This window comes from Muscardinus avellanarius (genome assembly GCF_963383645.1).
Source record: "Muscardinus avellanarius genome assembly, chromosome: 1".
NCBI lineage: Eukaryota > Metazoa > Chordata > Mammalia > Rodentia > Gliridae > Muscardinus > Muscardinus avellanarius.
The window spans coordinates 48,850,189-48,877,888 of record NC_137786.1 but is presented as its reverse complement, the minus strand read 5'-3'; the positions used below and the strand labels follow the sequence as shown (position 1 = coordinate 48,877,888).

The 27,700-nt window shown below is 36.5% G+C and overlaps 1 protein-coding gene across 5 annotated transcripts in view; it reads left to right on the top strand.

Moving 5' to 3' along the window:
- The window catches only part of PDE4D (phosphodiesterase 4D), a gene marked incomplete at both ends in the record, with an annotated part of 1,145,009 nt that overhangs the window by 738,983 nt on the left and 378,326 nt on the right, over window positions 1-27,700 (top strand). Inside the window, one exon of one of the 5 annotated variants that reach the window (XM_080701743.1) lies at window positions 12,836-12,960. The exons of the other annotated variants lie outside the window; for them this stretch is intronic. Within the exon in view, the coding sequence (XP_080557869.1) occupies window positions 12,836-12,960 (125 nt within the window). Of the gene's footprint in view, window positions 1-12,835; window positions 12,961-27,700 lie in introns of those variants that run through there. 5 annotated transcript variants of the gene reach the window in all.

Below are 27,700 nucleotides of genomic sequence, written 5' to 3'. Positions count from 1 at the left end.
ACTGAATGATTCTTCCTTCACTAAAATTGACTGTGTGTATTGATCTTGGTTTAAATGCAGATTTAGACCAAGATCTTCATTGGTAAATAGACATATTTTTCAAAATATGGTAGATAATAAAGTAATTTTAGAGATACTGAGATTCAAGCTAAGTGTTGAAATAGTTGTTGGAAATGGTAGGTAAATTGTGGGAAAACCAGGGTGTGCTCTAGGCAAGGTGCTAATATTTTCATGAGAAGTTAGCCAGGTGACAGCCAATTTCTTTTATTCCAGTTTCCCTTGAAATGTTTTAAAATCAAATGCTTATAGAAATCAGCAGGTAAGGTTTTCAAGTTAGGTAACTTGCATAGGGGTGTCAAAAGAGAATGTCTGCTCCTTTCAAAGGAGATAGATTATACTTTGTTTCTGTTTGGAGGATTCCATGTTTTAGACTTTGGAAATTTTCAGTGGAAGCCCCCTTAACATTTTAAAATTGTATGTCATATTTTCCTCTATGTTTTATATACTATATCAAAAGGGGAAAAAAAAGCATTATATTGGATCTCAGGCCTGATATGTGATCCAAGTAAAAAATTTCTTCACTCTGTCCTACACTTCTTTCCTGCCATTGCTTTTTCCATTGACTCCCTTCTGTATTAATATACTATTCTAATCCACCCATAGCTATGCATGCTGTGGTTTGAATGTGGCTCATCCTCCAATGTTCATGTGTTGGGAAGCTTGACAGACAGTGTAAGAAGAGGCAGGTCCTTTAAAGAGGTGGACCCTGGCAAAAGGCAGTCAGGTCTAAGGGTGCTGCTCTCTGGATGAACCCAAGTTGATCTCTCAGAGTGAGTTAAGTTCTCATGAGAGCAGGATGTTATCAAAAGCAATACTGGTCGGTCCCTCTCTGCTCTCTGTCTTCCTGTCTCGCCACGAGATTGCTCTCACGTACACTGTTTCCATCATGATGCTGCCAGAAATAAGGTTTTTACTGGAGCTGAAGAGATGCCATCCCCATGATCTGTACCTCCCAAACTTTGAGCTCAATAAACCTCTTTTTTAAATAAAATACTGAGCTCTAAGCATTTTGATATAGAAATAAAATGGACTAATACACTAGCCAAAACCTAAAATCTTTAGACAAAACTTAAGTTGGTTTCTGATAGTTGGATTGATTACTACATACCAAAAGCATGTGTTGGAATATTATCCCAAACCCAATTAACATATAAAATTAATATATGCTAATAAAAATATAAGTAAAAGAAACCCCCATAGGGGTTTCTGATTTTTATCATTATGTTCTAAATATGAATAGCCTAAGTAAAAGACCATGTATCCTGGCTATTATGAGCTTCCAAGCAGTAGAATCTCTTGTTAAATCTATGTTACATGAGAAGAGGGTATCATAGAGAAGGGTTTAGGCGCTCTCCTACTTCATCTCTAATAGTTGTCTTGATAACTTGCTAAGTAAAGACTTAACTCTCAGTACACTCCTACTGTACCACCCAAGAAAAACTATGTTTTTTTCTTGTTTTTGTATTTTCTTTTAATTTTCAGACTAAATTCAGTGAGTCATTTCCCTGTTGCCTGTTTTTTGTCACCTCTGTATCCACAAGGTCATGAGAAAGCAAAGGACACTTAGTCTCAGTTGACTAGGGCTCTTGCTTAGAATCTATGAGAACAAAAGTATAAGCAAGGGTTAAATACCAAATGTGTCCCTGCTGCCAATACCCATTTGTGGTTTAAAAAGCACACTTCATTGAATAATTTAAAATATGCTCATGCCATCTGTTCTCTTAAGAATTAACATTGTCCATGATAGCAAAATAATCACATGTTAAATAAATTCTAGATACAACACTCTATTATTCATAATAGCAATGACATTGGTAATTCTGATGACCTATCTTTTTCTGTCTCCACATAATTACAACATTGACTTTCCCATATTTGAAGGAGAACATCAGAGGACATGCTTTTTCCTAAATGGAACACACAGTTGAGGAATCCTGCCTTTTTTTTTAATTAGGGAAAAGAACAAAATATGCTGTCTTGTAAGGTAATATTATGTACACCATTGGGTATAATATTGCCATTTTCACCTACTTTTTTGTATCAGTGCATAAAAGAAATGATCAGATTGTCATTTATATTCTAGAAACCAGGCAATCAATTTTGTGTTGGGTATTCTGTTGTCTGGCTGCAATGTGTGAGAGTCTCTATGTAAACTGAATGAGCTTCCTTCAGGGTGGATATCGATTTTGATTCCCTGAGCTCTTAGAACATTCTGTGTTGGAGCCACGTAATATGTATTGTATTACAGACACTGGAAATTTATACACGTACTTAAGTCTTTTTGTCTCAGAAAAATGTGGTACACTTTTGTGAGGGCGAGGGACCATTGCATTTTTTTCTCTCAAGGTTTCCCTTTCTCCTAAGTTTTGGTGAGTGCAAAATAGTGACTAAATGATTAATTTCAATGGTGTAAAACAACAGGAAATGTTGCTTCTGTTAGCACACATTCAAGGTGCTGCAGACCTATTGACAGAATTCAGGTGCATAAGTTGTTTGTCCTCAGTTTGGGCTGCACTTCTTTGAATCTCTGAGGCAGAAGGTTGTGCATGGAAGGAACATTTTGAAATTTCCCTGATAAGCACAAGTGCTTAATACTCTTCCACTGCTTGGTAGCCTTCCTATGTCACAGCTTCCTCTGATGTCCTCCACTCTTTTAAATCATACCTTTTTATTTCCCAAGAGAAGATGGGATGCAGGGGACATCATTATTCTTTGCAAAACTCTCCAGAACATCTCATTAAATAACCCCTGTCGTCTTATCTCCAGGCAAAATGGCACAATTTACTTAAACATTTGTTTCTCAAACACATTGTATTCTCCTTTGAATTTCCTCTGTGACTTTCTCCACTGCGTATAGGCTTTTATTTAAACAAGGAGTCTCAAAGAGACTTAATGTTACTGTTTAGCCCTCTTGCTTTTATACTATTAGCTCGCTGATGTGTCACTAACTTATGGTATACACATTTGATATTGGCAAACCACATTTTCATCCTCTAAATTTGTGTTTGCTATTTGATATTCCCCCATCAGGTGCACTGCTTTGGTCTCTACTCGGTTGGTTTTTCAAGTTATGAAGTCCTGTATGATCTTCCAGAATATCATGTATTTTACTTCTCTCTTGCAAAGCCTTCCTTCTCACCAACTAACTATCTAGTCCCAAAGTCCATTGTTATCATTTGCATTCCCTAACTTACACAAAGGTAGTCATAATTCCACTATCATTTGTTTGGTAAATTAGGAAAATACAAATAGTTTATTTTTATTTTGATAAGATATTTGAAAAAGTCTCTTATGTTATAACTAGATAGAATAAATGTAAAGGTGATTGAAAGTACAGTTAAATATATGTAACCAGTTGAACAACATAAATAAAGAGTACAGAATAAAGACTCAATATTTGCCTGGATGGTGAGATTATTCATACAATCAATACAGAAACACCGGCTTAAAAGGGATAGCAAACACACTGGGAATGCACAGTCAGAATTAACACTTATTTATGTTTGCTAATAAAAATGATTGAAGTTTCAAGTTCACAATGAGTATGGGTTGGGTGGTGGAGGCCTAAGGGAGATGGTACATACATTAAGAATATAGAGAGGATTCTGCATTGCGCCTCATTCATAGATAAATAGTGAACTGAGAAATGAAGCTGACAGTCTTTCTCTGCCCCTCAATAGTCATGTCACTCCTGAGATGTTGGATTAATTGCAGATATCACTTTAAAAGAAATCAGCCAGCAGGAGACTTTCTAGATGCATGTTGCCAGGATGGAGAAACATCTGGAAATGGTGACATATTAGTAAGAGATCAAAGATGCTGTGGCCTGGAAACATGAGAAGACCACAAGCTCTCTTTAGATAATAGCAGGGCCATCAGGTCACAAAGAAATCAGGCTTCCTTTCAGTGACTCCAGGCCTAGGATCAAGGGATAGCACTTTTAGGAAGGTAAAATTTAGCTTAGTATAGCGAACTTTTACTATTTAGATCTCTCAAAGATGATCTTGCTGTCCCAAGAAGCAGGTGGTTCTTCATGCCAGGGACAGATAATTGGAAATGCAACCTTCCCCTAATGGAAGAAGGGTCATTCTCCTAAGGATCCTTTGTACATGAAGGGGAGGCTACATTTCCAATTACTTTCAACCGATCTTTCAACTAGGAGAATCTTTTATATGAAAAGTTCTTAGCATAGTGTTTCATGGCACAAAGCAAATGCTCTGTAGATATTTTAACTTTAATTGTTATCAGTAGCAGAGTAGTCTATGAATTTGTAACTGAGTATTTGTCAGAAGGGAGTAAGCAGCAATGTTTAAAAATTTTAAAAGCTGTTTAAAATTTTAGCACCAGCTTTTGTTGCTAAATAATTCAGGTAGTTAATGGGGTCGTATGCTACTTACAACTAATTTACTCTTAATTTATGTTTTCTGCAATTGCCTTTATATTCTGTTACCTCGATTTGGGATCAATTTATCAAATTTAACAGGAAAACTTGTTCTAAGTGGCTGATAAATCACAGTGGCTTATACTAAATTATCTAGTGACTAACACAAAAATAGTCCATCAACAAAGGAATGAATCATAACAGAAAAAATGGCTTTCCTTCACTAATTAAGAGGAATATTCCAGTGTAGGGACTTATAAAATCTCAGTAACAGTTCACTTCCAGGTCATGTTAGCTTCATTGGGTATTTTTTCCTTAGTGACAGATTTGCTATCTGACTACAACCCACATTTGTTCATTCACTCACTTACTCGTTTAGCAAGTATTGTACTGAACACTGCCAAATGCCTGTACCTACTTTACCTCCGTATAGTCCTCTTTTCTCCTTTATCTCTCTGATTCTCCACTAAAAGACCAGCTCCCAAGTCATCCCCAGGCCTTAATCAAAGGGGCTCCATGACAGTGAGGAAGTTCTCCTTCCCATCTCTAGCCCTGAACTCTGCATATTTATTCCCTGGCTATATTTTTTTCTATTTTAGTTATCACATTTATTATATATTTTACCTACTAATATGGCCATCTACCTATCTCTCCTGGAATGTCAGTTCCATAAAAGCAGGAATATGTGTCCTCTTTGTTTGCTAGTAGATCCCCGACACCCAAAATAGTAACTTGATAAATATTTGTTGAGTGAGTGAATAAAGCTTAAGTATCATGGAAACTGATGCTAGAAAGGTGTAACTTCTCCCCCCTAGTTATCTAAGCATTTTATGGCAGTAAAGGGTTGAGAACCAAAGTCACTTGCCCTGAAATCAACATCATAATTCCCAGCCTCTTTCTATTACTAATAACTCAGGAATTGTGTTGAATGAGCTCGGAGAGCTAGAAGTATTTGACAATGACAATAATACTTCATTGCTCTGTGGATCTGAATGTAGGAAAATCATTTCTCTTTCATCTAAATTTAAGGGAACATCCATGTCATTATTTGCCTAATATTTGTGTGTGTCAATGCCTGACATTTTGTCTCTTCTCTAGATTTATCCAATCTGATTTGTCAGTTTTTCCTGTCGTCTGTCAACTTTTTCTTGGGTCATTGATGCAGACTCTAGAAGAGTTGGGGTATGGAGATAGAGGAACAATTATGAGTAATATCCAGTATTTGCCATTAAGTTGCTTTCAGCTGCCGGGAGAGGTGGCGCATGCCTGTAATCCAGCATTTGGGAGGCTGAGACCAGAGGATCGCGGTTGGACAGCCTCAGCTACTTAACAAGGTCCTTCGCAACTCAGTGAGACTCTTTCAGAATTTTAAAAAGGACTATAAAACAGCTCTGGGGATGTAGTTTGGAGGTAGAATGCCCCTGGGTTTCATCCCTAGTACCGCAAAAAAAAAGTTGCTTTCAGCCAAGTAGTTGAGGCTAATGATAACTAGATAATTTATCATCCAAACCATAATGACTTGAGGAGTGAAAGGAGGCACTGTTTCATAATCATTTCAATGCGATAGTCATATACTATTCAATCAAATGGAAGAGTAGGGTCCCCTATTTTAAAAGTCTGTGAGAAGCTGACATGGTGGCACATGCTTGTAATTCCAATACTTGGGAGGGTTGAACAAGAGGATCACAGTTTCCAGGCCAGCCTCAGCAACTTAGTGAGGCTCTCTACAACATAGTGAGACCTTTTTTCAAATTAAAAAATAGGGCTGGGGATGTAGCTCAGAGATAGAATGTCTTTTAGTTCCATTTCTAGTGTGTCTGTCTGTCTGACTGACTTTCTCTATGAGAAAAAAATGGAAAGTGTAAGGCTGTGTGTATGCGTGCGTGTGTGCGTGTGTGTGTGTGTGTGTGTCTTACTGGGAACGTACAAGGGTGTTCCACATGTTAGCTAAAGCTCTAGTCCTATTTTATTTTTTATTTTGAAATGTTCTCACTCTGTTCCTGAGGTTGGCCTCAAATCTCTGATGCTCCTGCCTCAGCCTGTCAGGAACACAAGTCTTTTTTGTTGTTGTTGTTAAAAAGAACTTAATGAGCACCTACTATGGGTAGAGAAATATACTAGATGCTCTTTTACTATGTATAGAGCAATTACTGGACACTGAGGAGAATTTAAGGAGAAATAAGCCATTGACCCATCCACCATGTATTTTATAGTCCATTCTAAAAAGAAAACATTAATAATATAATAAAAGGCAGTAAATACAGCCGGGCATGGTGGCGCACACTTGTTATCCCAGCATTTGGGAGGTGGATACCAAGGATCACAATTTGTGAACAGTCTCAGTTACTTAGCGAGGCCCTTCATAATTCAATGAGACCCTATTTCAAAACTAAAAAGATTAAAAAAATAAGGCTGGGGGTGGGTTCCATCTCCAATACTGCAAGTGTGTGTGTGTGTATATATATATATATATATATATATATATATATATATATATATATATATATATATGGCAGTACATGATAGTGTAGACTGAATATAAGCTTGGTGTGATGTTAGTCAACCACAAGTTTTCAAATAGGATCACTAGTGCCATCCCATTCTTTACTTCTATTCCATAATGTTTTCAGTTTAAGTTTGTTCTATGATGATGCACTAATTGGACATCAAATGAATTATATACATTTTTTCTAGATAGAAATTGTGTCATCCACTTCTTATTTATACACAAAATACATGCTCAACTAATGCTGGCTGGCTGGCTGGCTGGCTGGAGTAGAAGAATGAATTATCTGGCAACCATAGAGCAGAGTTTGCCAAAGACACCTCCTCTTTGCTCCAGCTTGTTGATAGAGTACCAACTTACAGCATGGCTAATTTGCATCTTGTGATTTTATCACGATACAAGACATTCGGTTATTTGGAAATAAGCTTAAAGCATTTTAATTCTTTCCACTGGCTCCTACTGTTGGAAATTCTTTTGCAAGTGAATGTTGGCAACATCTCATATCTCAGCAAGTAGACTGTGCTTTTTATGTATGAGTGTGTGGGAAGTAGTGTAGGACATCTGTTGAAGAAGTCATGTTGTCAAAGCCTGTTGTGTATATTAAACTCATTTGTTTCCATTTCCATACATTCTGAAGCAAAATGTCACTCCATTTAACATTCAAACAGCTGATAAAGAGCTCAGAGACATGGATTGTGTGGGCCCACTGGAAACTTCAATGAATGAGCATCATTTTACTCAGTGGATTTTATTGCTACTTTAGTTTTGCCTAAACTTGGGCTATATAATGGTTTGTTGAGATAAGATTATTAGTAGTCATGGGATTTTTGTTGGATGTGAGAATGGAAGCCAACATAATTTCTTCTCCCTCTTAAACAAGCCTACTTTCCTGTCTCTGTGTTTAGTAAAATTCAGAAGAAACATAGCTTGTTAATTACGTGCTTCATGAACATTTAAGGCTTTCAAGACTATGTCCTAGTGGTCTTCTCCCTTACTGCAGTAGGATTAGTAAATTTAACTTTGCATTAAGTTATTAGTAGTTTTTCCAGAGGCTTTGAGGAGTTAGAAGGAAAAAAAATAAAATAAGAGCTTGAAAAATTATTCTCAAGGGGACTTCATTAGACAAATAGCAAAACTTTTTTCAGAAGATGAGAACCTCTGGTTTATTCATGCCAAACTTACTTTATTATAAAAAGGAAACACTGGATTGATTTGTTCCAGTTATCCTTGTTACAAAGTTGACTTAGTCCTGCTGACCAGCTGATTCATGGATCTTTATGTTCTTTAATTCTCAAAGGCATGAAGTTCAGTCCTAATGTTTTTCACAACTGAAATATTAAGTCATGTCAGTAAAATTACCAAGAGACTATTAATACAGCAGAATGTTAAATTTTTCCACCAAAGTAGTACATTTGTTTCCATCATTGAAATTTAGTGTGTGTACACAAGTTTTCAACCCCATGGGGGAAAATATCAAGGGACGTTTTCAACATCATTTTAATAGATTCATGGTATTTGTTTTATTTAGGCAGATGGATATTTTTCATGTGTATATCTTTTTATTATCTTGGAAAACACTGTGACAAACTTTGTGGTCATTAAATCTTCATCTGCACTCATGACATTTCCAATGATTGTAGCCATTGTGTATAAGAAGCGTAGAGTGTGATTGCAGTGTTTACAAGTAGGGAATCAGAAAATCCTAATGTTTGAACGTGGGTAGGTTACCCTTCATACATGAAGATTCAGTAACAGTTTAATGAATTTTAAATTTGTCAATGTGTTCTAAAAATGATAATGTGTTCATTCAAATGTTCAAATAAGTAGTTTAATAATTTTTACTTATTACTGAAACTTTCAACCCAGGAAGACACATTTCCTTCTCCTCCAACTAAGATCCATACACATCCCTCACTCCCTGAGAAAAGGCATCACTCTCATATTCCCATGGGTACGCTTGGCTAAATGGTCCCATTTGAGAGCACATGTTGAATAGCTCCACTGCTTCCAATGTATTTCAGTAATTAGTATTTTTAAGTATTCTGGGTAAGGGAGCTAGTGAAGGAGTTCAAGAAGAGTGAAGCAGTTCTTTGGAGCATCAGCACTTCATATTTTCAGTGACCTCATTTAATGAGCAAGTGAAGTTTTAGGTGTTAGAATTACAAAGTCAAGTAAGGCACAGCTTATGCTCCCACGAAAATATAATGTCACAAGGGAGAGTTACAAATATGTGAACAGCCATGAGACAGTGTACAAGGCGTAGGCAGATGAGAAAGTAGGTGAGAGGCATCTAAAGTTTTAGAGTATAACTATAGCATCTAATTCACATGGTTTATGAGAATTACATGAGTTCATTCCTGCTAACAGCAGTGCCTAGCACATAGAAAGTATCTGGTTACTGTTGGTATCTGTTGTTACTATGAATATAATTCATGTCTACAAGACTTGGGGCTTGATTAACAGTGTTGGTCAGATCTGTGGCTCAGTGGTGAGACCGCCAGAGACATATAGGGAGAAACGTGTTGGAAAGTTAGAGAGAAAAAGGATAATATGAATTATACTGTCATGCCTGAATGAGGTACCTGTGAGACTTCCAAGTGGAATTTTCTCATTAGTAACAGGAGAGATGGTAACAGCAGAAAGATGTGGACTCTGGATAAAAACGTGAAAGTTTGTTTGTTTGTTTAGCACACAAGCGATATTTAAAATCCCTGATTGGGTGCATTGACCAAAAATGGGGAGATCAAAATAAAAAAGAATCAAAAGAGTTGAAGCAAATTTGAATCCCATTTTCATTTTTCTCCAGTCTGGGGGTGGAGAGGAAATAAAAATGGAAGGTCTGAGAGGGAAGGAGTCCTTCAGCTCACAAATCAGAGCAGAGGATTCAGTCTTTTTTTTTGTTTTGTTTTGTTTTGCCTTGACATGGCCATGAACAAATGATTCCCTTGTGTCCTAACTAAATTCCCATTGCTTTTCATACTGCCCAACTCAAGCCAAGGTAGAGTAAACAGATGAAAGAATCTTCACTGGTATTATTTTGATTGTGAGAAAAAATTATATGGACTCAAATTGCTATTTTAAGCAATCAATTTTAATTGCTGGGCACCTATTCCTAGCATCACATCATGTATAATATTGCAGAAAATTAATGTTCCAGATACCTTAATGTAATTTATGCCTTTATTTTAATATTACTGATAGTTTAGAATCATAGGAATGATTGATATAATTGTGTTGGATCTCATGCCTGCCTGGCACAGAAGTTGTAGGATGCAAAAATATATAAAACATAGGTGGTTAAGCATGGGAATCCTTAATGAGATTTGAGGTCTATTCTTCTGTAAACCTGTTACTGACTTAGGTTACACTTTTTTTTTTTTTTGGTGGTACTGGGGTTCCTGGAAGCCCTTCTACCTCCGGGCTACACTCCCAGACCTATTTTATACTTTTTTTTAATTTTTGGAAACAGGGTCTCTTAGCCAATGCAGCTGACTTCGAACCTGCGCGATCCTCCTGTTTCTGCCTCCCAAGCGCGGGGATTACAAGCGTGCGCCACCACGCCCGGCAGGTTACACTTTTTAAATGATTTAAATTGTCAAGTGTGTTTTTATTTTCCCAAAGGTAAGGAACCCAACCTTCTCTCTAGCCCAGAGACATGATATTGTTAAAGATAGAAATGTTGAATTTTCCCTTCAAGCCCAATACTTGCTAATTGGCTCGAGTTCTTACAACTTCTAGATTCTTGACAAGTTGGATTTTGTAGTAATCCCTTCTCATCTCAACTTAAGTACAAGTAATCCCCAGGAGTACTTGCCAGGATCTTGACAAATCATTACCCAGGTATAAGCAAAAGTGTCCCTGCTAAGGAAAAACACAGAATGTTACCCAGCAGAGGAAACATATTTCCCTTTCTTAGAGTTTGATATCTTACCCTTCATACAACATATTAGTTAGCAGTTATTACGTGCTACCTCCATATGTACGATGTATTTCCCCAATTATGAAATATTATTCTAATTAAGAAAAATACACGGAAGAGTAAAAACATAGTGGGAACTCCCTCCATATTTAATTTCTTCTTAATTATGCAAATTAAACAAAATTGTTTACTAACTGTGCTTTGCTTAGAGCATTCATTCTCTCATTTTATGAGATTCCAGACTTCTGTCTATATAAACCACCATAAGTTATTTATTTATTTAAGTCTCATTATTTTTCAGTTCAGGTAGGCTGCCCTTTACCATTGTAGGCCCCTTAAGTTACAGTTTCATTTTGGCAAAGAAACATGTGCTGTCACTAAGCATTTTGGAGATTGATTACCTTATTTTTATGCTATGAGGAAAACTGGGCTTAAATTTCAGCAAATAGTGTTGTCGGTGTGTGGGGAATTGACATCTTCCTATAAGACTTGTGAGAATATAACCTATTAAAGGAAAAATGCATACAATTTATAGTGTATCAACCCATTTTCACAAAAACCCATCAGTAAGAGTATATTGAAAACTGTGTTTATGATTCACAGAAGTCCAAAATGTTTTGTGAAATCAAAAAGGACTGTTCATGCTGTGGAGTCTCAAATAACCATTTAAAACAATGCACTAGATCTTGGTGAATTGACTAAAAAGTGGTCCATGATTTCTTTAAGTATTAGTGCACGCACACACACACATAAGTTGTACATTATTTATTCAATTATGTGTGCATACACACAAATATATACTTGTATGTATGTATGTGTCTGTGTATATACACATATTTTTGGTAGAATAAAAATATAGAAAAAGATGGGATTAATGGAAATAAAAATGCATTTATTTACATACCTTGTGTCATTTGACATGCTGAAATGGGAATGGCCAGACATAGTGGCAAGTGCCTGTAGTCCCAGTTACTGTGGAGGCTGAGGAAGGAGGATTGTTTGAAGCTAGGAGTTGGAACACCCAAGGGCCTGGATAGTTTTATTGTTCTAACTCTAGAAAGTAAAGCAAGGGTGCTCAAAACAGTGGGCTGATCCAAGACAGACTTTTCCTCGAGACTCTGATGCCTTGGGTAGAATTATTTGCTACCATTCTTATTTCTCCACCTGTCTTCCATCACTATGAAAAATTAGCTAAAGAATTAGTAAAGAATTTGGGATTAGTTTTTTCAAAGATCTTTACCGTACAGGAAGAGGTTTTTTTTCTGTGAGAATATTTCTAATGAAGAAGACAATCTGTATCAGAGTCATAGTGTTCGTACAGATAGGCCTCTGCTTACAGTTTTTGTGTTCCTGAGAGGCTGAATTCAGTTCTATTATGAACAGTAATTTATGAACAAGAACCCGTAATTTTTTGACCAGAAAATTGGAAAACTACCCATAATCATTTCCATGTGCCCATCTCATTTTCTGAGTATTTATAATCAGATTAGTATTTATAACCATTTTCTCCCTGTCAAGATATAGCAAATAATTGATTGTTCCTGTTCTATCAGATACAAGCACGATGTATAGGTAAATAGCTGATTACTACTATCATATTAGGTGGACATCCTTTTAGACATTATATGAAAATGGATTAAGCCTTGCTGCCTAGCTCAGAGATTTGGTCTGAGTGGAAATAGGCTTTTGCAGAGATACAGAATTTCTAATTCATCTGCTCAGCCAATAATTGGCCAGAGCATGACTCTGGGTAGAAATAAGCAACAAGCTTCCTGTATCCATGAAGAGAAAACAAGGTAGAGCATGCAGCCTCGGAGAAACACGCGTTTACTTTTAGAGAAAATAGGCGCCCGGAGACCAGGGAGCAGCATATGTCTGAAATCCATTATCTGACACGTTCTTTCCAGCCTCCCCAGGAATGCTGGGCTGACTATTCAGATTTGCTTTTACTTCCTGCCTTTTGGATAAAATGAGTTTGCCAACCAGCTGCGAGCACCTAGCACTGGGGAAGGTGGCTAGATTCCGGAGCGCTTATGTTCATGGATCGCCCTATGCAATCAACAAGCCAATTGATATTAAGCCTCAGAGGAGACGGTAACTGTTTTCTTTCCTCTAGTTGTTTGTCAGTGAAAATGTGTTTTGTTACCCGTTGGTAACTGCTGCGGAGGTCTGTGGAGCTGGGAGGGTCAGGGCGAGAGGTTAGTTGTTAAATTCAGCATACTGGACAGTTGGGGAAAAATTAACCCGACAGGCCAGTTGAAAAATATTCTTAGCTTAGCTGTTTAGCAAAAGATAATGCGGGTCCAAGGTCCTTAGATTTTAAGAATTTAAAAGATTGTTAATGCTAATATGATCATCAGAATCACCCATAATGAGAACTTGAAAGAGGATTTAGTCAAATAATGGATATTTTTTTATTAGTAACACTTAGCACCAGATACTCAAAAACTCCTCAACTATCTTTCCTTACTGCCAATCTGTAAGCAATATGTTATAATTCCACAGAAAGCATTCATTTGTATGTGGCCACTTCAAAAGAAAGCAGTGTATTTTTTTTTCTATAAAGAAGTTGTCATTTCTAGATCAGTTTTCCAGAATTCTGCTAACTCATACTTTCCACCCCCGCCCTAGACACACACACACACACACACACACACACACACACACACACACTCGCAGGCGCATGTGCACACACACAAAGCAAACTCAAGTTATATAATCAGGATCTTCAAAGTTGAGCTCAGTATTTTCGTTATAAGGAAGGAGGATATGTGTTAAGTAGACCCTTCCTACCCTTCAGCCTAGTTAATGTGGTGTTCAAATAACGATGATATGTTTGACTAATGTATCCTAAATTCATCCATCAATTTTGGTTTTAAGCAGTCATTTTATTAGCATTCAACAATGAACTTTAGAAGCATTTTATAAAGATGTCCCCTTCTCTCTGTAAAAAGTGCCCATTCTAATTTTATAAATTCCTAAAATAAAAATCCAGAAATTTGAAGGCAATGTATTTTACTTAAAGATTATCATTGCTATCATAGTCTTCTGCTTTTTTTTTTCTAATCACCCAAACTCAGAGAAAGTATACATTCAACTTCATTATACATGTGAAGGAACATTTAAACATTTGAGTGATTAAAAAACAGATGTTTCCAAACCTTCTAATATGTCTTGGACTTCTTTTTTCAACTGTAACAATGTTTTTCAGGTTTGATGGAAATGAGCTTTTCTATTTCCTTTAGGGGTAATATTTTTCCCCCAGAGTGTTTTTTCTCTCCAGTTCTAGTAGCATTTAAATTTATAAAAAGGCTAGCAGTTACAATCATCTGTTTTAAGATATATTTAGCAAAAATGTCCTGAGACATCCAACATGGCTTGGTTGCTCACAGTTACTTCATTCCTTTTTCTAGTTAGTTAGGAAGAGAGTATAAAAAAAAAAAAAAAAAAAAAAAACCACTCAAGTTGCCAAATCCTTGTGTAAATATGCTCCTATGTCCCGGTTTCCTTATATTTATTATCTGCTTAGAATCAATCACCTTTTTCTATAATTCAGTTGAATTATGTTTTTGTGCAAACTAATATATATCATATAAACATATATATATAATATGTATGCTAATATACACATGTCATATATTAGCAAATAATATATGTGCATGTATATATGCATAGACCGAAGAAATTTCAGACATACTCCAAATTAGTTTTAAAACTTAAAATCTCAATGTATCTTGCAAGCAAATATCTTTCAAAGGCACTTTCCAATAATCAGTATGCTATAACATAGACATTGGAACTTGTTAAGGTACCAGATCCAGTTTTTCTTTTAGTATACTACATTGCTTATACCTAGCAAGTGAATCTGTTAAAAGTGTCTGTGTAGAAGATGTGGCACTTAAGTCACTCCATCTGGAGCCTTTATTCTATGGAAATATCAGTGTGACAGCAAATAAATGAAGGGAGCAATGTTGGTGTGATGTATGCGTGAGTGAAAGAACGGCCAAATTGTAGGGGTGACTTTTTACTGTAGAATTCATTTTTCTTATGAATTTTAGACCTATGTTTTTTTAATTTTTTGAAAGAAAATACACCTGAAATAATGTTGTTTCATCATTCTTAAGCCACTAAATTCTACCCAGGCTGGCATGGTGGCGCATACTTGTAATCCCTGTTCTCGGGAGGCTGAGACAGGAGGATCACACAGGTTTGAAGCCAGCCTCAGCTACTTAGTGAGGCTCTCAGGAACTTAGTGAGACCCTGTTTCCAAATAAAATATAAAGTAGGTCTGGTAGTATAGCCCGGAGGTAGAAAGCCTCTGGGTTCCACTTCTAGTACCACCAAAGGAAAAAAAAAAAAATAATAATAATAATAAAAATTCTACCCAGAATAAATTGGTTAAATTTTTAGAATGCTTGCCTGGATTTATCTAAGATATACCTCCAACTGCACACTTATGCTTATTTTTATATATAGTAGTGTTTTTGTCAGAAAGTAAATTAATTTTCTAATTACAAAAGAAAATATAAAAAAGAAAGGAAAGGAGAGGGAAAAAGAGGGAGGGAGAGAGGGATGATGACAAAGAGAAAGAAAAAATATCTAAAGAAGAGGAGGAGTCATATGTTTTTTTAACCTACCCAATGAAGCATAAGATGGAGATAATAAAAAGAAATCTGGCTTTTCCTTAAAAAGCCCATGGGGAAAAAGGAGTAAGAAATCTCATATATAAATGTAAAATATAGCTTCGTTTAAATTCAGGTCTCTCCTTACAAAATAATGCCTTATTGAAAGAACAGTATGTTTGTCTTGGAACACAGGAAAATAATTTCCAAATTAAAATTCAACTGAATTCAAAGTGGGGCCACATGGTCATTTGATAGTTCTCCATCATTCTTATGAGAGTGACAATGAAGACATTAACAAAGCAGTTAAACCACTACATCTTAATTAAGCTCAGTGTTAGAGGGAGTGACAGCCCTGCCACCTGCGATGACAATGATTTCCAGTATTTGAGTTTTTTAAATGAAGCTTCCACAGATTCTAGCGCTCTATTTTTACTCTTGCAGAAATGTAATTTATTTTTAATTTTATAAAATGCTGGCATCTTGATTTTAATGTGTAGATATCAAAAGATCAGATTTAAGCAGCTCTTCCACCCCCTCCTCACCCAGTTAGGCTGTAGGGCTTTTGAGCATGTGGATTGGGTCGTGTTTATTGTTACTTCCCAATGCCCAGCAGAGAGCCCAGCGCAGATTAAACAATGAATGCTTGTTTAATAAATAAATGATTAGAAAGTACACACTATGCATTTTGGCATAGGCACATAGCTTACTTTCCTGGATGCCACCTTACAGAGCCTTTGGCAAGAACTTTCTTGTGTTCTTTTAAGTCAGCTGAATTCCCCCTTACTTCTCTGTAGAAGCCACATGTAGCATTGACCTGAGGCCACTGGCTCATGTGGTTGGGGACACTGCATTCTGTTATCCCAGGTCAGCAAAGCAGAACCTGAAATTCACTTTGATATACATAATGTAAATGTGTAGCTTCAAGTGGTAGAAAGGAGGATCAAGGGCATAGAGGGAGGAGGTGGGGAGGTCCTAGAGGGTGATGTAACTAAAAAAAATGTGATAGGAGCACACAAATTAATAAAATCAAAACAAATTGTGAAAAGGGGGCCCAAGTTCTGTTTGTTCTACTGTAAAACTCACATTTAAAAAAAATAAAATGGGAAGTAAGACCATTTGAGGGCACGGAAAAGATGGCCATCCACATACCCATGAGAGAGGCCTCCAGGGTTGTTCAAACCCTGGGTCATGTAATCAGTGAGTCTCAACTGAAGCTTATGGCAATAGAAGAGATGGGGCTGGAGTGGCTCGAACCCCCAGGTGACAGAAAGCAGTCACATGATAGAGCATTGCTTTTTAAAACTAATTTTATTAGTGTGGTGCAATCGTATATCACAGTGAGGTTCTGTTTGTTACAAACATGCATGCACACAGCTCTTGGTGTGTTTAGGATGCTTCTTTTCACAAATAAACATAGCACCTTGTCTCCTCCAACATCTGGCTGGCTTGATGCTACAGTGCCAGCCAGCTGGAGAGGCCCTGCACCCTGCACTGGGCTCCCTGTGGCTCCTGACACCACTTTTCTTTTTCTCTCTGGCTGCTGTTTTTCTGAATCCTATGGGTAGGCTTTTCTCTTATCATCATGGAAAAGGAAGGTATAAAGAACCAGATGACTGGAATAAATGCAGTAAATTTGAGTCTTAACCAGCCTGATTTGTACTTAGGGAAAGATTCCAGAGCTGTACACTTAGATTTCTTACATTCATCAAGCTATCCACTTGCTCAAAGGATGTATTAACTTGATAAGGATACCATAACAACAATACTACAGTCTGGGGGGCTTAAACCATAGAAATACATGTTTTCCTAGTTCTGAAGATGTAACATCCAGAAGCAAGTTGTCCAAAGGTTTGAACAACCCTGGAGGCCTCTCTCATGGGCATGTGGATGACCATCTTTTCCGTGCCCTCAAAGGGTATTTTTCTTGTGAACTTGTGTGTCCACATTTCCTCTTCTAATAATGATGCCATTCAAGTTGTACTGGGACCTATTGTAAAGGTTTCATTTTAACTTAATAGCTTCTTGAAAGGCACTATGTCCAATACAGTCATATTCTGAGATATTGAAGGTTAGGGTAGCACTTGCTGACTTGCAGTCTTTGGGTGGGGTGTGTGGATGTCTGAGGCATTAAATTTATTCATGTAATCAGTGGGTCTCAACTGAAGTGATTTTTTCCCCTAACCCAGGAGATATTTGGGCATTCTAGGGCTGTTTCTGGGATTGACTGGCTAATTGTATCAAGTACATAGAAGAGAAGGATGCTGCAAATATTTTAGAATGCACAAGATAACTTCCTATAATAAAGAATTATTCGACCATAGTGTCAATAGTGCTGAGATTGAGAAAACCTTATGTAAAAAAATTGTATTCGAGATCTGGGTGTGCTGGCACATACCTATAATCCCAGTACTTGGGATGTTGAGACAGGAGACTTACGGGTTCAAGACTAGCCTCAGCAACTTTGTGAGACTTTCAGCAACCCAGTGAGACCCTGTTTCAAAAAAATTTTTTTTAAAGAGAATGAGAATATAGCTCAGTGGTAAATGGTAAACTGACTCTGAGTTCAAATTTCAGAACTACAAAAGAAAAAGAAAGAAAGAAAAAAATAGAAAGAAACAAAACAAAAATGAAAAGAAAGAAATTATATTGAGTAGAGCTCTTTGAAGACCTTTATAACCAGACAATTTATATTTTTCATTAATGCATGAAAGTATTTTCTCTTAACTTTCTTGTTGCAACCACTAAATAATGCTTTCTTGATTTAGTTAAAAGTAGACAACTGCTGCATTTTAAAAATAATCCAAAATATTCAGCAGTTGAAACTGTCTTATTTGTCTGAATTAGTAGATTTATTGTATTGTCAGGGTTCATGATTCCTTTAGCACAGGTACTACAAGATTTCATTAAAGAAAGTTGAATAAATGACCTGATACATTCTTGTAGCTCTAGGCTAGGTACTGAATATTTATCTGTTTTTCAAGGAAAAGTGAAATGCACTGGGCCAAATTGCCCAGAAGATGATAAATACGAAGTGGCCATCCCCCTGGCCTGGTGTGCACACTCTGGTGGACCCCTGGCACCTTAACCCCATGCCTGTGTTCATGTTTCATGGGTGGTGAATGTGTGAGCCACATGTGTGCTTTCATCCTGGCCAGCTTATCCTAACAGTAAGGAGCAAATTTCATAAGGAGAAAACTCTTGGGCAAAGAGGACATGATTTCTTTGATGAGAGGACCCTCTTTTCTCTTTACATAAAACTTCAAATAACTCTCAGAATGCCTTCTAATCCTTCTCACATCTGGATAAAAATGAGGGGCAGTAACCATTTTTACTAGAATGTACATCTCCAGCTCTCTAGTCTTTCCTCAATGCTGGAGTTGTGTTTCCACCTGCCTATTGTCAATGTGCCCTGGAAAACTTAAACTCAATAAATTTAAAAGCAAATTGACTCACGAACCCACCCCATCTCCCATGTCCTCAGTAATCCATGCCACAAACTCTGAAGTTCTTCTGTTTCCCTTCCTCTGCCTCTTGCTTCTCCCACTGTTTGTGGCAGATGTGTTTTCCTTCCCCCAGCTCGCCTCTGTTGCTATCCCCATTAGTATCTTCATGGGCCAAACCCTCATCCTCTCTTTCCTGAAAGACTATGAGCCTCATATAACTGGTCTGTTTATTCTACTATCATCTTCTTATTATCTATAGATCCATTTTCTAAAGTGTCTCATGACCATTCTATATTTGTAGTGCTAACTAAATTCAAAAGGACCATGATCTAGCCTCTCTCCCTCTCTATCCTGGTAAATTCTCTTTGTCAGTGACATATACTCTGCATTTTATGTATAAAGAAGTAGTAGCTCTGTAGATTGTTTAGCTGGAGCTCCCATATCTTCATTTGATGATGAATCCCAACTCATCTCACAGATCATTTTCATTAAACCTTTCCTAACTCCCTATTTTCAAATGGAATTCCTCTTTTAACTAGCCATTTCCCTTTTCTTATAAGTCTGCTATACCATTATCACAGTGAACCTAAGTATTTGTATACTTTCTATTTTTTTCTTCTCTTTAAGAGTGGCATGTTGGAAACAATTATTTCAGGAAGAAGAATTTGTCAATGGCATGCAATATAAGTTTGAATGGAAAAGACAATAGAAGTAAGCAGAGGAAATCCTGACAAGGATATGTTTATTACAGTAAATAAATAAAGATGCAGCTACACTTACGAGACTGTTTCAAAGGAGTCAAGGGCCCAGTGAGAGTATATAGATAAGTACTTAACATAGCCTGAATATTTGGAGAGTGATTCCATGGGAACAATGGGGCCCAACTATGAGTAACAACATACTCAACTGAGAACCCAGAGAATGAAGCCCCAGTGTAGATGTGAAAAGTACTGAAAGGATAAGGCTTCTGAAACACAATAAGGGAGGAAGGTTATTGGGCAAAACAAAGTGGAGAAGGTAGGCAGGGGAGATTGCTCTTTTTTTTTAAAAAAAAAAAGTGAACTGATTCTTCATTTTGGTGAGGAACATTGAATGGTTCATTTATTCATCAGCTTTGCAATATAAAAACATATCTTTTTGTCTTATTTATCACTGAGGTTTTTAAAACACAGAAATAAGCAGTATGTGATATTCTCTAACTAAAGTTTTTTTTTAAAAAGGCTCAATATTCCAATCTATCCCCAACTGCTAGAGATTGATATAATATCATAAATAATAACCTTTGTTCCTCTCTTTAGTTAGTATCTAACCATCACCCAAGTCTACAGCTTCTCCTTTGCTGAAAGGAAAGGAGCTGCCAGTATCACAGTGACCTTTTATGTCTCAGTAAATTTCTGTATCTGATTAGAGACATTCAATTACTTGACGTCCCTTTTAAACTTTTTTTTAAGTTTTTCATGGTTTTGCTCTTGAATTGGACAAAATTACTACCTAGATGAACTTCAAAGGGAAAATTTTTATTCTTTTTTTTTTTTTGGTGGTAGTGAGATAGAACTCAGGGTGGTTCTACTACTGAGCCACATACCCATCCTTTCTTTCAAATTTATTTTTTTATATTGAAGCAGGATCTTGCTAAGTTAATCATGTGCTGGCCTTCAATCTGTGACTCACCCGTCTCAGCCTCAAAGTACTGGGGTCAGAGGTGTGTGCTTACTGGGATTAGATACATGGGGGGTGGGGGGTCCTGGCTTACTTTTCTTAACTTTATTTGTAAACTGTGACCAATGAAGCAGTAAAATTCTAACAAAGCATTTCAGACTCGGGATGGCATTAGCTCTCAAAGTGATTATATCCTGATATAGAAGATCTAAAGGAAGCAAAGGTAGAAGTCAATAGACTGACAGCCTTTGGACAGGAGCCATGACTTCAGACTTGAGGCTGTGCTTCCTATGGTCCTAATAAGAAAGCCACTCCAGCAAGGAAGATAGCTTCACCGGTGATAACAAAGAAAAAGATCCTGAAGAAAAGGAATCTGATAAGAAGTAAATGGCAGGTATCCAAGGGAAAGATAATCAGCTTCCCAGACAAGATAGAATGTGTTCTGAAAAAGATGTCAGGGCTCCATTCATGTGTTTTCAGGGGTGTGACTTGTTACTCATCCACAGTCCTCATCAGCGCCAGGGGAAAATTCTCTAAATACTCAGACGATGTTAGAGACCTATTAATATATGCTTATTGGCCTCCAAGAAGTTCTCACAATTGTAAACACATATTTATGTATTTTGTGGGCCGATGAATCTACTACATTCAATCATAAGACCACGAGAAAGGAGTAGATGCTAGTATGTTTATACAACTGTGCATCGTGTGCTTTGTTTAGGGCCTGGTACATAATAGGCATTCAGCACATTCTTGAAAAAATTTCTTTCTAACTGGAAATAAAAAATTAATAAGAGACAGTAAATAAATGTTACCTTTTGGAAAAACATATTAAAGTCATTCCAGTAACTTCTAAACATAGATCTCAAATCCTGACTACTCTTCCCCTTTGAATTTGCATTATACCCATGTCTTAAACATTTTTTCAAGTATTCATATGAATCTTTTATCTTGCTCTAAAAATCTGTTCCTATTCTTCTATTCTTTGGTTTAGTTGATTATTACCCAGCTATCCAAACTAGAAACACAGGGAAATTCGAGTCACCTGCCTTCATCTTAGCTCTCTCTTTTATCACCAAGTCTTCTTTTACTTGTTGACTTCTGATACTAATCAGTCCCTTTTACTGTGTCTTTGTTAACACACTCATTAATGTAAACTTCTAGCAGAAAAACCTCTCAAGTGTGATCACATTTCTGGTTCCCATAAAATTAATCCAAAGGAGTTTTCATTTGTTGTTATTGCTGTCATATTCATATTTTTGCAGTACATGCAAATTACACAGAAATCCTTTTGGCAGTAGTTATTCATTTCTAAGATTTTCTAATTGACCCTAAATATCAAAATACAAATTCTATCTTTGTGATTTTCCCTGAATAATAGCTGAAAAAGAAAATAATAAATTTGTCTAAGTTTCATGATAAAAACATTCAAAATTATCCTGTTTATTGAAATGTGAACTTATGATTCTTTGATAATTCATGATAAACCAGTTCAAAAATTTTAAGCCTATAGTTCATCATCATTGTGAGGGATTACTATAAGCTTGTGACATGTAGTCATTAATTTTTATTCCAGGCAAAAGTTAGAAATATGTACATACACAAAGAATTCCCAAGTCAGTTAAACAATCATAAATTATTCAACTAACACATCTAACAGACATGTAGTTTTTTTAAAATTTGTAATTGCCTTCCTGCCTTCCACCATTATTACTGAAAATAATATGCTCTTTTTTGTGCTGTTATTTCTGAACAAAATATACTGGTATCCTATGTAAGACAAGTCATGTGATACTAGTATAACCATGGCAATCAATCACGTATATAACAAGAACATTATGAGTATCAGCAGCCCTTTGTTCCCTTAGAATCTTCTCTCCTCTTTTCTCCTTCCTTCCTTCCTCCCTCCCTCCCTCCCTTCCTCCCTATCCTCCCTTCCTCCCTCCCTCCTTTCCTTCCTTCTTTCTTTCCCTCCATTTGTAGATATGATACCAAGTAGCTATGACACAAAGAGTAACACAATCCAATTTTTTTTTTTTTTTTTTTTTTTTTTTGCTTGTGATAAGTTTCACACTCTGCTAAAAAGGGAAGTCTTAGCCAGTTTGACTTGTAAGAGATTTTGCTTCTGCCTGTTATTTCATTTTGTCCTCAAAGCCTTCTTCCCTCTGGGGAAAACTCTTGAATCTTAAGGCTAATGGATGCCAAGAATCTAGTATGAAGAGTCCTGTGGAATCAAGTCATCATAACCTGAAATTGCCATTGACTCTGACTTCAGTCTATCCTCAAAGTCACCTCAACAAAGTAGGAAGACAAAAGTCAAACCTCACAGCGTAACTGTGTGCAGTTTTTAAAGGTAAATTGCCATTTTGACTATAGCACATTAGGCCTTCTTTGTCAGATGAGATTAACATTACTATAAGGAAGATTAGGGTTATATTACTCAGGAGATAATGAAGTTTACTCAGATCCATCCATCTTTCCAGGATATGAGAGATTTTTACATGCACTATGACTAGGGAGGGTCTTAAAACCACCATAAAATAACCATTCAATAGAGTTGCACCCCTCAAGTACTTCATGTAAATTTGAGTGTATATGCTAAACAAAATGAGAGTGAGGAGAGAAGCAATTTAAACAGCAATTGCATTTGTTCTGACACAACCTGTGATGACTCTGTGTTCACTAGTAAGTGTGAGGTAGATGAGAACCTGTCACTCTCTTTCCATCTCAGTTTGCACTGGACTTGTAGTGTGAATGTCTTGCTCTTCATTTCGTTGACTTAAGGGAATCTCCATGGTAACAGAGGCCATACTGTATTTATGCCACGAGGGCTCATCTTAGAACTTAGCCTAAATAAGATATGACCCTGCTGAAAACGTTTGTGTTACTGTGCCATCAAAGTAGACATTTAAAATTTTTAATTTGAGAGGGCATCCCAATGTTGACAGTAAATATAATTTGCCTCATTTACAGAATTACACATAAGCTTGTTTGTACTCCAGGAGAAATAACCTGTCTTAAAGGAAAGATCTATATGCAGAAACGTCCCTATTGTGGCCCAGCAGAGCTACAAGTTTGTATTTAACTGTTTTTTTTTTATCATGTACATAAAATGGAGCTTCTGTCCTAAAGACAAATGAAAAACACTAAACACAGACAACTGTTCTGTAAGATCTAGGTACCAGTAAATTCATTCATTCATTTATTTACTTGCTCATGTATTCACTTGTTCAGCAAACAGAACAGGAACTGAGTCAACAAAATACAAAATTGAGAAGACACATTCCTGGCCTTCAAAAAGATCACCGACAGCCGGGCATGGTGGTGCTTGCCTGGAATCACAGTATTTGAGAGGCTAAGACAGGAGGATCACAGGTTCCAGGACAGCCTCAGCAAGTAGAGAGACTCTCATCAACCTAGTGAGACCCTGTTTCAAAATAAAAATAAAATAGGGCTGGGGGTATACTTAAGAGGTAGAATGTCCTTGAGTTTAACCTCCAGTCAGTCAGTCTCTCTCTCTCTCTCTCTCTCTCTCTCTCTCTCTCTCTCACACACACACACACACACACACACACACACACACACACACACACACACGTGCACACAGTCATATACCAACTTCTCAGGCAAAAATTCAAAGAAAAATAAATTGTAACCATATAGAGACTTTGGTAGTCCTCTAGGGCCACATGGGGCCAAATTTTGTTATCATCTAAGTGAAGACAGGTCTAACAAATTAGGTGGTAAGAGAGGCTGAGCCATTTTTTTTAAGGATACTGCCAAAAAGAGGGGTAGCCAATAGCAAATGAGCCTGCATTGCTTTGCACTTTGTAGTTTGCAAAGTAGGTTTTCATATTGTTACATCAACTGATATGAGCCTCCCATTGGAGTCCAAGGGTCTTACTCCAGGTCATAAGCATTAGTTAAGTACTAGAATTGTGGGCCAACCTTAGTCCTTTGTCCCAATATTTTATTCTGTATTATATTAAGCACTTTGGAAAAGCAGAAGTAAAATGTTTGGCAGCTCTGAGAAAGTCTACTCCCAACTGAGAGTGACATAGAATGCTCATGGACAAAATGAGCTTGTCTTTAGTAATACAGAATTGAGAATGAAGGACATTTCAGAATGGGAGGGAAAACTGGGAATAGATATGGGAAAATAAATAAATCTTTATGGGAAATATTGTGTATGGTCAAACTTAATGAATTTGAGAAGCACTCATGGGAAATAAAATTGAGAAGAGAGAATGAGATTCTATTTTTATAGTCGTGAAATTGAAGCTAGGAACATTTTCTAAGATAACTTGAATTTTTGAGCAGATGTGTTCTATGATCAAAACTTTGAACTTGGAATTGTAAAAGACCAGAATGGGGAGACCAGTAGAAAGAATTATAGCAATCATCAACTGTAGAGGTAAAAATATGTGGTAACTAACACAAGGTAATGGATTATAGCATTAATTAATGTTATTTTTGTGTATTCTATGTTTTATAAAATGACTATATACAAATTAATAAGGAAAATAATTTTAGTTATTTTAGAGAGAACTGGCACTTAGGACTTAAAATGGAATGGTGCATGATAGTAATAAAATGGGCAGAGTGTTTACAGGAGACAGTATAGAGGAAAGATTGACAAGACTTGACATGTGTTAAGAAAAGGAAGAAGATACTAGTTTCATGATGATAGCTGGACACTATGATGAAACCTAAATTTCTGGTAGAAGAGTTGCAAAATTAATAGAAATAGGGATCCCGAAGAAGAGCAGGCTTGAAGGAGAACACAATCACATCTTGATAAACAAAATTTTGAGAATTTGTCAGGACAACTAGATGGAAAAGAACAGGTGAGCATTAAACAAAGAGTGTTTAGGAGGTTGAGATTGAAGATGTGAAAAGAGAAGAGGACCGTACCAAGATTTATGAGGAATCTCTACATTTGTGGCTAGATTTACATCTATAGTCAAAGCTTAATGGTCTGCAAAGTCACAGACAATTCCTCTTTTATTTGTTTGTTTGTCTCCATCTCAGAACATAAATTTTGCCATGTCCACATATTTTATAGATCTGTCAATGCAACTTGAACAGAAGATAAATAATTTACCAAAAATGTCCAAATTACAACAGGCTTTTTCCCTAAATAGTTTATTGCTGAGATCACTTAGATCTTGGATAAATTGTAAAGTACATAGATTCTAAGTGTTTTGTAGAATGGCATTCATTTTTAAACTACCCATTCTTTTTAAATTAAAAAACTCATTAGCCCTGGTATCAAACTCTGAGCTTAGTTAACACATGCTTATGAAAAGTAAATATTAAAAACAAGACAGAGTTGAGCTAATATTGACCTGCTCTACTCATACTCTTCAGTAATATATGTGACTGTGTGAGTGGTACATTTACCAGAAATCAACCAAAATTGGCATAATGACTAGAGATTTGTTGAAAATGATAGAACTATATAATTTTGGAATTATAGTGAACAGAGAAGAAACCAACAATAAAATATGCTATTACCCAACCACTAGGAAGAAGTATGTTTATGGCCACACAGCGAAAATTAGCCATGAGATTGAGTGCTCTAGCGTTTCCTATGATGTGGCTCGTTTTTAGAAAATTACAATACCTTTTAAGTAAATATTTCTTACTGGAAGTTTAATAGGCACAGTGTTGTCTTGCTTGGCTAGATGTGGTATGTGTGTGTTATTCCTTTTTAGTCATTCTGAAACCAGTTTTAACAGTAGTCTGATATATTTTTTTTCCAAGAGTTTGGGTATTTTATTGAGTCTGTTTCAAATGCATTTAGTGTCCTCTCAAATGAATTTGTTTATCTGTTTCCCAGTGCTCCTGGCCAGGGAAGCTGCTTTTTATTTGCTTTATTGATGTAGAGACCTCTTTGCTATAATTTATAGGTTATGGTACTTTAATATTCTCTATATACTTTCTCTATGTCTTACATAATATGATGCTTGTAAATAAAGCCTATAAAGGGCGTATTGCTTAAGATCTCTTCTTTAGGGAATTTCTTCAAAGAATGTATAATACTTTGATAAAAATTTTAGATTTTCTAATCTACTATAGTCCCTCAGTTTTTGCAATACTTAAAGATTCTCCCTTTTTACCCATTTAATTTAAATATCCTATTTTTAATGTATCACACATATAGAAGAACAAACATCTGGATTATCTGGATTATTGTCAGTAGTTTCCAAATCCTTTCTAGGCCTTATGATCAGATCATATAATCTTATATTAGGAAGAAGGAGGGAATAGGCAGGAAGTGGGGGAGGGCTAAATGAGTGCTGTGTGCGTGCATGCCCCTCCCCCCTGAACTTCATCAAGATGTAAGCTTACAATGCACCAATAAAATAAAATTTAAAAAAATTAACCTAGAATGTTCTAAAGTTAATCAAGGCCAAAAAGGTTATTTTTGATATTGAATCTCTCCCAGTTTTCTAGTTTGTATTTGTTTCAGGCAAGCTGAAGAAGCCCTGGTTAGTCTTTCCTCTGGGATTTGTCAATAAAATGGCTCAACATACAGACTGATATAAAGACAGACCTTGGGTTGAAAAAAGACAGCAGCTTGGAGAGAAATAATCCTCCTCTGAAAGATAAGCAAATGTCAGATATACCTAAAAAGGGTAGTTTGAAAGCTTGAATGACTGTTTTCTCTAAACATTGTGAAGGAGCTGACCCAGACAAGAATGTGGGTAGACAAAAAATCCACTTGTTCAATGCAATCCACTGTCCCATTGAATTAAGACAATTTGGGTATTCTGTACAAAAATTTACCTACAGAAGAGATTCAGAAAGGAAAAAGGAATAACTGTTCTATTAAATGTGTCATTCATCTTATACAATAGACCTCTCATGTATATATTTCTTAGTATTTAGTATAATGTTAGTCAATAGAAGTATTATATGGCTGGGCATGCTGGTGCTCGCTTGTAATACCAGCATTTGGGAGGCTGAGACAGTAGGATTGTGGTTTGTGGACAGACTCAGTTACTTAGTGAGGCCCTTTGCAACTCAGTGAGAACCTGTTTCAGAATAAAGAATAAAAAATAGGGCAGGGAGATAGCTCGGAGGTAGAAGGCCCCTGGGTTC